The 14,266-nt window shown below is 34.4% G+C and overlaps 1 protein-coding gene across 2 annotated transcripts; it reads right to left on the bottom strand.

The window, feature by feature from the left end:
* Positions 1–272: 272 nt before the first annotated feature.
* Positions 273–10,717, bottom strand: grapa (GRB2 related adaptor protein a). 2 transcript variants are annotated; one of them, XM_073857084.1, is made up of 5 exons: positions 10,346–10,717; positions 10,032–10,130; positions 7,337–7,455; positions 1,394–1,562; positions 273–913 (listed from the first exon to the last, which is right to left on the bottom strand). In XM_073857084.1, the coding sequence occupies exons 1-5, from the start codon at positions 10,421–10,423 to the stop codon at positions 734–736; spliced, it is 645 nt and encodes a 214-aa protein (XP_073713185.1). In that variant the 5' UTR covers positions 10,424–10,717; the 3' UTR covers positions 273–733. The 2 variants fall into 2 exon arrangements, with proteins under 2 accessions (XP_073713185.1, XP_073713184.1); XM_073857083.1 differs by having other exon boundaries at positions 7,337–7,461; positions 10,038–10,130; positions 10,346–10,682.
* Between the last annotated feature and the right edge of the window lie 3,549 nt (positions 10,718–14,266).

Here is a 14,266-nt window from a genome sequence, read left to right as displayed (position 1 = left end):
GGACAGGGATTAGACTAGTCCTAGACTAAATCATTTTTAAGAGCTGTCCAAACTGAAAACAACTTGCACTAACATATCTTAAAATACATCAGGGCCCTTTGTTTTGCCTTAAAATGCACACAGGTAATGTTTTTAGTAAGGCATGTTTGTTAAAACTAGTTATATTTCCTAATTAAACTAAGGCCTAGTCCTGGATTAAGCTAATCCCTGTCCGGGAAACCGCCCCTAAAATTTATACCAGCCCAAAGTGAAAATGGTAAAATCGACATATATCAATTTAATTAATCATAAACGCTTTATATTCATTTTGTCATCACAATGATAATATTTACATAATCATAATCGAAAAACAAGACAACACACATATAAACAATATATACACAAAAAAGAAAGGTGTATAATAAATACAGCACAGATTAAAAGAAAAGGTTAACAAACAGAAGAATTTGTTAACAAAATTTCCTGCAAGGTTTTTAAGCAATCTATGTGAAGTATATATGGTGATTATTTTGCATATAGTCATGCTTCATAGTAGAGAGTTTAGAGGCTAAAAAGCAACAAAGTATTACTTTAGTGTCAGCAGTGTGTTTGTTGTTTAGTAACTGTGGATGAACAAATACATTTTTGTCTGTTGGATTATTTCAGTCTCTTTTTCAAACAAACTATTTAGTCTTTCATATTAAACCATAATATGTACATTCAGTGTTGTTATGTATCGTGTTATCCTTGATAGTCAGTGATAAATAGGCTGCACGTATTCCTTGGGGAAATAGCCCACACATCCACGACAACGACCTTTCCAGCGTTGGGAATCAGAGCAGTCCAGCAGGTCTATGACATCACCCCGCAGGAAGTGCAGCTGGGAGTTGTGTTGTGGATTGAAGTCCAACAGTGCATGCGCATGATGCGGCCTCTGATGACAAACAATAACAGACAAAGTTCATTGCAGCTGTGACTCGGTGATCGGACCACAGATACCACAGAACAATTACTGGCATGTAATGCTTTCCTGATGTGGATTACACTTTGTTTTTGGATAGATGACAGGGAATTGTTCAGTTTTTATGGAACGTAACCTTAAAAGAGTCCAAACATGCACTCCTGACATTTTTGAGTACACACTAAAAGCACAATATTAAATAGAGTGTAGGCCCCTGTTTCAATGACATCTGCATTATTTATAAAAAAAAATCTTATATTGTTATTGTTAATAAAACACAATAAAATTATATTTTTATTGTTAATAAAACTTATATTGTATGCTATTGCCTACTAGTCTTTCAAATTTATTTTATGATTTTTTTAGTCTATTGTTCTCACTGTAAACTTTGTCACCTAGAAAAACGCATTTCAAGGATTACAGAAAAAGTGGTGTTTATAAGCTTCTTCTTACTTTTTGTGTTTGTTCTGTATCGCTAAGAAACACGGTCCTTTCCCTTGCAATGCTGTTGGTCTTGTAGAACTCCACAAGCTGATTTAAGGAAGGGAAGACCTCCTCCCAAACAAAGTAATAGCCGTCTCTATCCTTTAACACCTTGAAATGCTGTACATGATCACCATAGCTGTTAAAAGGGAGAGAAACATTTGAAATATATTGCAGTGGCCCCAAAATGTCTTATTCTATTACATTTCTTTGAAAAAAAAAACATTTTTTACATTTTCATTTTATACCTACAAAGTTTTTTAATGATTAAAAATAGATTTTATTTCAAAGTATTATGTGTTTAAAGCTTCATGACAAACTCTTAGTTAGTCAGAACTGCTCAAAGAGCCTACATTTCTTGGTGACTCTCTAAAAAGTTATTTTTTCGGTTCTGTTTAAGCTGCTATTTGATGAGTTGTGAAGACTGAAAATCTTCTGAAAATGTTACTTTCAAAGCTGTGACAGCATTTTAATAATTCAATGATTTAGACACAATACTGTTTGTTCTTGTGACTGAGAAAAGTGAGTCTGAAGATAAAAAAAGCTTTCAGAATTTTTAAAAGACTTGATATTTCAAAGGATATCATTGTGTATTTTTGCAATAATGCACATGGGTCAATTACAAAACAAGCTTCAAATATGTATTTTAATCTTTTTGAAATAGATAACTTAATGCATATTTTCGAGTCAGGAATAATGTGTTTTGAAAAGTTGTATTAATTAAACAAGATTTCAATTCATTTAAATGCATTTTTTACAGTATTTTGATCGCCCCACCCAAACAATGTCAGATGTTACAACCTGTCATTGTATGTTTGCCAGATAAGTTTTATTGCGCTCCTTTATTGCGTTTGTGCTGATTATGTTTACTTGATAGTAGCATTTAAAATTAGAATCCTTAAAATGGTTTGAAAGTGTAAAACAACTTTAAAGTTAAACTAACATTTGAGAACTATACTATACATTTTAGAAAAATAATTTAAAAATTATAAAAAAAATTAATTAAAAATGTGTAATAACAATACTAGATCATCTTAGCATAAACTTATGAAAACTAAAATGATTAAGTAAATTAATAGCAGTTGCCCCTTCACTTCTTGGTTGCTCCAATGACTTACATATTTACACTGAAAAGCTTGGAGGCTGGATTAAACTTTTGCATTTTATACTAAGTTCATAAATAAATTTTTTAATTACATTACATAGCATTTTCCTAGTTTTAAATTGGTTGTACCACCTGACACAAAAAAGGTGTACCAGCCCACCCATTACATTGAAGTAGCGATTTTTCAGAATTTCAGACAGTGGCGGCCGGTGACTTCTTTTTTAATGTCTCACGATGCGAAGCTCGTCACAACAAACATGAAAACATCCAAATTGTTCGACAGAAGTTTTGATCAATTATGCCAACAGCTACTGATGTTCGTGAAATGTGTTTATATGAAAGGTTTTGAACATATTATGAGGACAAAGTATCTTAATTAGAATTTTTAATAATTTAAACACCATTTCTAGTCATTTCTAGTCTATGTGTAGACAGACAGATGCCCACCTACAAATTTGAAACATAAATTAAATATTTATTTTAAACTATATAGACTGTTTCATTGGACGCCCGTGCTTCCGGTTTCAGTTTTTTTAATGTTTTGACTAGTTGCTAAATTGATCTCTTGAACAAATACCTCGTCGAAAATAACAAATGTTTTGCTTTCCTAGGTAATCTATGTGTTGTTTATTTAGCTTGTTATATAAATAAACTACGTTTAAAGTACTTTGATGTTATTTATTCCTAACAGAGTTTACAGGAAGTTACGTGTTGACCACGAAAGCCGCTTGTTTATGTTGTTACTGCTGAAACCGTCTATAGGTTTTGTAGAATAATATGACACATTTCATAAATGTATCAAGTACATTTTCATGTCCCTGGACACAAAAATTTGACTTAAATCTCTTTGCTTTTAACAGAAAGTGAATTGTGTGTATACCTGCAGGTTATACACATTTCAAGTGAAATGCATAAATAAACTAGAACTTGCTTTTAAAAAGACTTAAAGCTTGTGCACTGTCTGTGTGACGCGCAATACTTCCTCAAAAACATTGCTCAAAAGTCAGAAGATGCATGCTTGATCATATGCTATTTAAGGACTAATCAAAATAGCTCAGACACACAGTCTGAGATTGAGTCACAAGACCACTAGAGACAAAAAAACAAATTTTAAAGAATGTAGTCCAGCAACAACTGTTAAGCAGAATAAATACATATATATATATATATATATATATATATAGGGCTGAGTGAGGTTCATAAACAACATGTAAAGAAATATACACTTTGGACACATTGGGCACATTTTTCAAAGACTGGGAAATATTTATGTAGTATAACAAGCAGCTTTGATGGTAGTTTTTTTTTTTTTTTTTTGCTGTGAAGGGCTTTACAGTGTGCTGGAGATGTGCAAGAATTGTGGTCAGCAAATATCAACCATTTCACAGCCATCACTGTCATTAGTGACCTACATTCACTGCTTGGGGTTTATAGCAAGTTTGATTCATATCACAACTCTTAAGGCAATTCAACAATATAATAAAGCAGCTATGATATATTACATTTTGACTTTGTATCATACTTGACTTTACATAGTTCACATAGTTTTCTGCTGTCTGATTTAATTTGAATCCATGTGATTGACAGTTTCATTTTTTTGTCTACTAGAGAGATTTTACTAGAGCCTTTTCTCTTCAATGCAGGTTTACCTGCTTGCTGGCATTCTCTCATCTTACTGTCCAAGGTGAATCTGATTGACAGCCTGACAAACTATCTGATTTGTCATCTTTAACAACATGACAAAAACACAATTTAAAGCTGAAAGTGAACTGGAAAATGAAGTGCAGGGATTACGCCATTCTGCCAGATTTTTAAACAAATAACTATCTTTGCATTTGGAAAAGCTGCATTTAAGTCATGGTTTAACTCATTATGATGTTTGCTAAAGAGGTTACTATGAAATACCAAAGATATTGGATATAACAAGATGTATAGAGGACAGTACCACGCTCAGTATAGCCACTCCAGTTAAAACTACCAATCATTCATTAATAAAGACTGCCACAGTAGCTAAAACGACATTGATTAAATGTGTTTTAGCCCAATTTAAACTTAAGAAACAAAGATTTTGGGTTTATTTGTTGGTTGGAAATATGTTGTTTATGTTATTTAGAGATGTCTGTCTTTAAGTAGATGCATGACACTCATAACTGTCCAGAGGCGTTGCAAACATGACCGGCTAGTGGTGCAACTTCCCTAAAAGGACTTTGAAAATACCCAGAATCTAAAACTAGGGTCACACCAAAATATTTTTAAAGAGGACATATCGCAAAAATCTGACTTTTTCCATGTTTAAGTGCTATAATTGGATCCCCTGTGCTTCTATCAAGCTAAAAAATGTGAAAAAGATCAATCCAGTAACTTTGTTTAGGTAATCCATTCTCTGCAAGCATGTGATAAAAAGGTGATTGAAATTTGGCTCCCCTTGTGATGTCAGAAGGGGATCTTATTATAACAACCCCCCTCCAATCCGCACTATCCAACCACGGGACTGTCATTTAGTGCAGAGATCAGCTCATTTGCATTTTAAAGGACACACCCAAAAACTGCACATTTTTGCTCACACCTACAAAGTGGCAATTTTAACGTGCTATAATAAATTATCTATATAGTATTTTAAGCTAGAACTTATAGAACGTATAGGGACACCAAAGATTTTCTTTACTTCTCAAAAAAGTCTTGTGAAATGTCCCCTTTAAATCCTATTTTTAAAATGTGAAAGACCACAAACATGACACTTTTTTCCTTTAGTGTGTGGCGTGCCGCTATGTGGTCATGACAGCACAACGCCCACCATCAATTTAACTTCACAAACAACGTGAGTCTCCACTGAAAACACAGGAAATCTTGCGGAGATCTCACAATGTCTCGCGGCCAAACGTGACTTCACAGTAAACAAACATGGTGAACAATGGGCATAAAGAAATGGCATTAAAACAATGGACTGCTTTTTAACATACTTGATGTCCATCTCACTTTGGCTGCTGCGCCATGACTGTAGTTGTTATGGTTTCGTCTTTCATCAGCTCGCTTTTCGCTTGGGTATCGTTTCATTCCACGTGACAATCTACAGCGTGTGTGTGTTTGTCCTCTGTGTTCCCCCCACACAACAGGATTTTTGGATCATAAATATTCAACATATTTAGGATTTCCTATTGAAGTGTCTCCGACATGCTTCCGAGCAGATACAGATGCTCTTAACACAGCGTGCGCCAGTGATGCACGGGTTGATCCAAAATGAGCAGGTGCATGTGGTCACCCGTGGTTACGAGTCATCCAAAAATATTTTAAGTGATATTCAGGTCGCGGTCGGTCGGTTCGTTTGAAATAAAGAGGCCAATTAACTATTTTAAACAATTACTTTAAAATATGCGGACCAAGAAGCGGGTCAGGTACAATATTTTAGTTGAAACATCGGTGGGTTGAGGGTTGTTTATACATTGACCCGCGGATCACTGGGGCGCACCACATGAAATTGGTTTAATGCAACGACAATCGATACTTTGCCTAGAATTGTCGTAGGGGGAAAAATCGGCCCAAATTCATCCGATTATCTTTTGGTGTGTACCGGGCTTTATCAGGTTAGTACTATTGATTGTACCCAGCGCATTTAGAACATTGAATTGAAAGAAGGTAGGATTGAGAGTAAAAATTCTCACATAAAAAATTGTAGATACTATTTAGTATGATAAACTTCAATAATACTTAGTGACAACCATTACACATCATCGACCCAGAATGCACTATGCGCAAAACATATTATGAAAATCTGACTTTTTCCATGTTTAAGTGCTATAATTGGGTCCCCAGTGCTTCTATCAACCTAGAAAATGTGAAAAAGATCAACCCAGTAACTTAGTTTTGGTAAAACATTCTCTGCAAGCATGTGAAAAAAATAGGACATTGTAATTTGGCTCCTATTGTGATGTCAGAAGAGGATAATACCACCCCTTAATCTGCACTATTCAACCACAGCACAGCCATTTAGTACAGAAAGAAAGAGAGAGAAAAAAATTCACAGCACAACTGAGTTTCAATTGCAACAAACCACCATCATTGTGATCAATGTTTGCACTTCATCCGCTCATTTGCATTTTAAATGACACACCCAAAAATGGCACACTTTTGCTCATGCCTACAAAGTGGCAATTTTAACATGCTGTAATTAATTATCTGTGGAGTATTTTGAGCTAGAAGTTCAATTACGCACTCTGGGGACACCAAAGATTTAGATTATATCTTTAAAAAATCTCATAATATGACCCCTTTAGGATTTTCTATAAGAAAATGTAATATGGCAGCTGAAGTGATTGCTTCCAGACTTTAGTTTCAATCATCCTGACTGAAGATTCGTTACAATTGTGATTACTATGCAGTCTGTGAACATGTCAAATGCTTTTTTCAAAGTACATTTGTAGAGAGATGCTCAAGGAGTGTAGGTTTTTTAGGAGTAAATTTGTGACCAGCCAAACTGTTCCCGGCAAACAAGCTTTCACTGTCTAATATCTAAACCCAACTCATCAGGAACTGACAAGTAACGAGTCTAAAAGAATAATAACATGATTCAGCATCAGAGCTCTTGATGAATTTTAAATGAAATCTCTGCTCGGACGTAATAGCTTTCTCTTGTTTCCCCGTGCATTTTCTAAAACAGGCAATGGATATTGCTGTCTTTCAGAAAGTAGGACAGATGTGTTTCTGTGAAGCCATCAATCTTTTTCATTCCATGAATGCAGCAAATAAGCAATGACTCCACAAAAGCACAGATTAAATTTGGCAGGTGGGGATGGCCCATGTGATTTGCTTACCTTACTGATATGGAGAATTCACCGGGTGCGCTCTCACTTTCCCGCACTAAGAAGCTTCCACACTCCCGCTGACGCAGTCGATTTTCAGCCACTTGTCTGGAGATACGGCCTGCAAACCATGTGTGGATAGTTGACCCAACATGCAGAGGCACAACAGCACTGTTAGACATACAATAAACTAGACACGCAACAAGCTGCCTCCTGCTGTTGTTCAAAAAACTGTCTGTTGCTTTTGGATGTAATTAGCATATGGAAATAATAATAATAATATGCCAGAAACATTTTCTCTGTTTTAAATTTGCTTTTCTATATCATTGTTGTGTCAGAATTTATTGTAAAATTCCTTTTGGGTCTATAGTAAGATTATGGATAGAATAGCAGATAAATTAGTCAAGATTTATGGAAGTGACCCATCTGTGAAATCTGGGCTAAAGTCTCATAATGAGATTAGGACCATTAAAGTTTCACTTATTGATTTTACTTCAATCTTTAACATGGCTTTACTTAGATAACAAGGTTATATTTTCACAGAATGTTCCTTACATTATGTAGGCTGTAACGAACTACCAAAAATGACTTAGGCTGTGTTCTTACAGGTAGGGTGTGAGGGTCACCTATTTGTTATAGGGTCAGATATTTAATTGTGGCTTTTTATTTGCCATTTTCTCGTGAATCGGATTGTAAACATAAAGGGATAGGGGCGGTTTCCCGGACAGGGATTAGCTTAAGCCAGGACTAGGCCTTAGTTTAATTAGGAAATATAACTAGTTTTAATAAACATGTCTTACTAAAAATATTACTTGTGTGCTGTTTAAGGCAAAACAAAGGGTGATGTTTTTAAGATATGTCTGTGCAAGTTGTTTTCAGTTTTTTAGCTTTTAAAAGTTTTAGGACTAGTCTAACCCCTGTCCGGAAAACCGCCCCTCCGTGTCTCCGATAAGGTTTTGATTAATCCGGGACTAGGCCTAATTATATATATATATATAAAAAATAAAACGTTTTTACAAACATACCTTACACAAAAAACATTACATGTGTGCGTCTTGAGACAAAACATTGGCGCAGTTATATTTTAAGATGCAAGTTGTTTTCAGTTAAAACGGCTCAAACAAGCATTTTAGGGGCGGTTTCCCGGACAAGGTTTAGGCTAATTCAGGACTAGGCCTTATTTATATTAGGTCATTTAAGAAGTTTTTACAAGCATACCTTACAAAAAACACTACATGTGTGCCTCTTGAGACAATACAATGTCACCAATATACATTAAGATTAGCCAGGACAAGGTGTTTTAAAATTAAAGCAGCTCAAACTTGCACAGTTTAGGCTGGTACTAGGATAAGCCCTGTCCGGGAAACCGCCCCTTAGTCTGGGACTTGCTTAAACCCTGTCCGGGAAACTGCCCCAAAATGTGGAACATATGTGACATATATATTTATTATTTGAAATAAATAAGCTTTCCATTGATGTATGGTTTGTTATAGGACAATATTTGCCCAAGATACACCTATTTGACACATATTAAATATCAAGGGAAATATTGAGAAAATCGTCTTTAAAATTGTCCAAATGAAGTCCACACATATTAAATATTGAGATAATGTTAAACATTTTTTAGAAATTTGTCTTTAAGTTCTCCAAGCGAAGTCCACACATATTAAATATTGAGAAAATATTGAAAAAATGTTGAGAAATTTGCATTTAAAGTTGTCCGAATGAAGTCCACACATATTAAATATTGAGATAATATTGAAAATTTTTAAGAAAATTGCATTTAAAGTTGTCCGAATGAAGTCCACACATATTAAATATTGAGATAATATTGGAAAATTTTTGAGAAAATTGCATTTAAAGTTGTCCAAACGAAGTCCACACATATTTAATATTGAGGAACATATTGATATTGTCCAAATAAAGTCCACACATATTAAATATTTAGGGAAATATTGAAAAAATATTGAGAAATTGCATTTAAAGTTGTCTAAATGAAGTCCACATATTGAATATTGAGACAGTATTGAAAATATTGAGATAATATCGAAAAATATTGCAAAAATTGTCCTTAAGTTGTCCAAAGGAAGTCCACACATAATTAATGTTGAGGAAAATATTGATATTGTCCAAATGAAGTCCACACATATTTAATATTAAGGAAAATATGGAGAAAATTACATTTAAAGTTGTCCAAATGTAACAGATACCGAGAAAATATTGAATAAAATATCGAGAAAATTGTCTTTAAGTTGTAAAAATAAAGTCCACACATAGCCTATTAAATATTGAGATAATATTGGAAAAAATTTGAGAAAATTTTCTTTAAGTTGTCCAAATGAAGTCCTTAGCAACACATAAAAGTACATTTCGGATATATCTACGGTAGGACATTTACAAAATATCTTCATAGAATGATTTTTGGCATTAAAATACAATCTACAATTTATTTTTGGCTATTGCTATAAATATACGCGTGCTACTTATGACTGGTTTTGTGGGTCACGTATGAGAATACCAGGGTCTTTAATTTAGGATAAAAATCTGAGAGGCAGGGGCTCTTAAGTCTCCATTTTCCCCCCATTTCATCTCATTGCTATATGTACAAATTTGTATCTTCTTTGTGTCTCATTTGTGTATTTGCCAGTATCTAGTATCAGTCAAATCCATTCTATCTACTGAAATGTAATTTATGTTTTGATACTTACGTGTGTGGCCTTAAACTGATATAGTTTTTAGGCACATAGCCCTTTTTGTTCCCCAATTCTGCTGTGTACCAGTTAGGATCATCTTCCATATTAGTGATCTAGTGTAAGAAAAACAGTCAACCCTGATTTGAAGTAATCGCCAGTAATTAATTTTGTACTAAAATGATGTAATCAATGTCATGCCGACATATACTCAACACATTATTTTATCTCATCAAAATAAGCTAAGCAAGTTACAGATTTTAAATAGTAAAGTGGAAATTTTGAGCCATTCAATCAGTGCTGGTGTGTGCGTATGTAATACTTATCTTACCTTAAGTACATTTCCCTTGTAAAAGCTCAGCTCGTCGCTTTCAGTGGCACAGAAGTTGTAAAGGGCTTCTGCTTCCATTTTGAGACCACTACTATGCTGAAGCCCCTCCACAGAAGATCAATGTGGCTCGAGGTCCCACAGACAGAATACTAAAGACAAAAACAGGTCTGAAGCATCCACACCGAAACAGACTGTCCACTGGCAAAGAGAGAAGCACGTTCACTGTAAAACACTAAACTGTGTGAGAAGTATCTAAAAGTGAGAGAGGCAGCAGAAAAAAAGCGTGTGGGAGGCAGGCAGGGGTGGCAGTTCCTGTCTCAGTGCACTTTAATAGAAGGAAATACAGCAACGTGAGAAACAGGAAAAGTAAAAAAATTAGAGGAGGACAAAGAAAAGAATGGCTCTTCTAAAACTTCCCCTCATCAGAAAGCCGGATCTGCGTATTATAGGTAAGACAAACACACAAGTGTTTGGCCGTCATAGACGGTTAGCAGATAACTGCGAGGGTCTCATGTGAGGATGTTTATCTGTGAAACTACGCTGCATTGGACAGCTCATATGATTCAAACACACGATATTACCAAACCTCCCCATAGTATGACTCAACCTGTCTAGAAAAACCTGACATTGCAAAATTAACAAATTATCTTTCTTCAACTCATTTTTTTTCATCGAGGTGCAACATACATCGCCTTACTCATCTTATTGATGTCAAATTCATAGTGCATCTTGTCAGTGACCATGCAAGAAATGTAAGAGAACAGTAATGGGGTCCATTACGCTCAAAGTCCATCATTAGTGCTGTCTGTGCTGATGTTATGATCATTCCCCGGGGCGGATGCGAGCTGTTCAAAAATTCTCTTTAAGAGCATTTGCGTCTGATCTTAAAGGAGAAGTTGCATTATAAATGACTGCTTTAAAGTGACAGCGTACAGATTAGGCCTTAGTCAAAGTCAATACTCAATAATACTGTGCTCTACTGTAAACATGACTTACAGGACATTGGACACTTTAACAATCCCAGCAGCATTCACACTTAAGACTGCATCTGATACATGAGCATAAGAAAATTCTACTTTGTTATGTAATACAAAGTTTGCTGTCTTGGATCTAAAAATGTAAAGGGATGATAAAGCAAGACATTGTAGCTTTATTGATCTTTTACAAAACAGGCAACTCTGAGATGGAATTCACTGTTACTGTCATTATAAATAGGTGGATTTATTTTTTCTCTTTACATCAATTATTTGTTTTCATTGAGGTAAATCATGAATATATCAAACCATGAAAAGAACACACCTGATAAGAAAAGTAGTTATGATGGATCTTTTATATAAATAAAAAAACCAATTGGGACAGAGAAGAGGACTTCCTGCGCATGCAGCAAGGAAACCACAAGCAGCGGCATCTGAGTGCAGAAATGAATGTATATATATATATATATATATATATATATATATATATATATATAGATATATAGTGCATATCTCGTCAACTGCTGGGATTACTTAAATGCATTAAACCCTCATTTAAAAAGTATAATATAAAAATCATGTAATTTTTTCAACAAACAAATTAAATAATAGGCTACATTGCACTTATAAATAAAGGAATGTGCATTTACAATGTACCAAAATAATTGGTCAAATGTCTCTTATTTTCAAAATAAAGCATAACTAAAAATGCATGATTTCCACCTGATGTGCATTATTGTACAGATGTATTGCATATTGTTATTATAAGTAAATTGTAATTGTCTGATAAGTAGCCTACCATTATAATTAAAAGCTGACTGTATCAAAAACAATAAGGTATAGGCTTAATATAAACAATGGCAAACAATCATCTACACACAACAAAGAGGAGCACCAGATGCAGGTAGAAAACTATGAAGGCAACATTTCTACAATGCTCAACGGAAACTTGTGACATGTGGTCTCTGGTCTGTGTGCAGGTGTCATTCAATACGGGACAACACATATCAACCACAGCTTTGGTAAGGTCATAAACATCTCTAAACACCTCAGAGAGGGACATCTATTGTCTATCGCATTCTACAATTAATGCCAATGGTGACATTTAATCTGTAGGACTAAAATAAATATGATTTTAAATTGTTTCGGTATCATAAAGGAAACTATTTACTATGGTGCCCCCTGCTGGCCAACTCTTGTCAACGCTACTGTCTCCATTCTATGTGCATGTATGATATTGCTAAACAAAACCCAAGTGGTCATTAATAAAAAATAGCATGATGTTATTGAAAATATTTTACATCATGGATTGGCCTAATCATTCTATCCATGTAATTCCTTTTATACAGGAACATTTTGTTACCATGTATTGGAAGACCAAAATATACTATGAATATTAAATTAGAAAAGAACATACTAGACTTAACCTAGTCCCAGAATATAATGTATGTTTGAGTTGCCTTAATTTAATAACATCTTGCACAGACGTATCTTAACATATATCAAGTGCCATTGTTTTGTCTCAGGATGCACACCAGTAATGCTTTTTATAAGGTATGTTTGTAAAAACTACTTAAAGGGGACATATCATCTGACTTTTTCATGTTTATGTGCTGTAATTGGGTCCCCAGTGCTTTTTTTAACCTGGAAAATTTGAAAAAGATCAACCCAGGGGGATAATACCGCCCCTTAATGTGTACTATCCAACCACAGCGTTGCCATTTAGTGCAGAGATCAGCTCAGTTGCATTTAAAGGACACACCAAAATGGCACATTTTTGCTCACACCTACAAAGTGGCTATAACATGTTATAATAAATTATCTATATGATATTTTGATCTAGAACCTCACATACTCTGGGGACACCAAAGATTTATTTGACATCTTAAAAAAGTCTTGTGAAATGTCCCCTTAAAATGTCCTAATATAATTAAGGCCTAGTCCTGGATTAATCTAAAAATTGTCAAACTACAAAATAATAACTACATCTACATACAATAAGCTACTTTTTATTAGTGGTGCCATAAAGCAGTTGTAAAGCTTGTTGCACGTTTTCTATTAAGAATAATGTCTTGTTTATTAAATCCTGTGGAAATAGGCCTAGTTATGCATTAACCAATGTAAAAAAAGATTTGCTTTTTACCATTACAACTTCAGCAAATCTACAGCAAACATAAAGGTGCAGTGTGTAATTATTAGAAGGATCTCTTGACAAAAATGCATAATAATATACAAAAATATATTATCAGGGGTGTAAAAAGACCATTCGTAATGAACCGTTATGTGTTTATTACTTTAGAATGAGATGTTTTTATCTACATACACAGAGGGTCCCCTTACATGGAAGTCGCCATTTTGGGCGGCCATGTTTCTACAGAAGCCCTTAACGGGCAAACTTTTATACTAAGTTGTCTCCGACAATGACCTGTTTGTCCGGTGGTGGCTACAGTAACTTCTCTACATGTTTCAAAAGCGAGGGGTGAGCAGTGGCCTGAGCCGTTGGTTGCAATTCACAACCTCACCACTAGATGGCACTAAAATTTACACACTGCACCTTTAATGTTAACAGATACAAATTACTTAATGTGAAGTATTACCATTATTATTACTAGTCTACAGCAAATACGTGTTAAATAAAGTAAATAACAGAAAGATGAGTTTTTAGAGCTAATGTAAATAACCTTACTGTGTTAGCTGATATACAACCTTATTGTAAAATGTTACCGTTATTCTTACTACGTCAAATATACAGCAAATATGTGTTAAATAAAGTAAATAAAAGAAAGAAAGATTATTTGAAAAAAAAAAACAATAAAACCATTACAGAAAATTCTAATGGTTTCAATTAAAATACCAATAGGAACCATTAGCTTTTACCATTAAAACCACTACACTGTAGTGTGTTTTGGGCCGTATTCCATTAGAACCAAAACATATTCCATTAGAA

The sequence above is a fragment of the Misgurnus anguillicaudatus genome, chromosome 19, assembly GCF_027580225.2.
Source record: "Misgurnus anguillicaudatus chromosome 19, ASM2758022v2, whole genome shotgun sequence".
Lineage (NCBI taxonomy): Eukaryota > Metazoa > Chordata > Actinopteri > Cypriniformes > Cobitidae > Misgurnus > Misgurnus anguillicaudatus.
The sequence above is the reverse complement of the archived record's forward strand: the minus strand, read 5'-3'. Positions and strand labels throughout refer to the sequence as shown.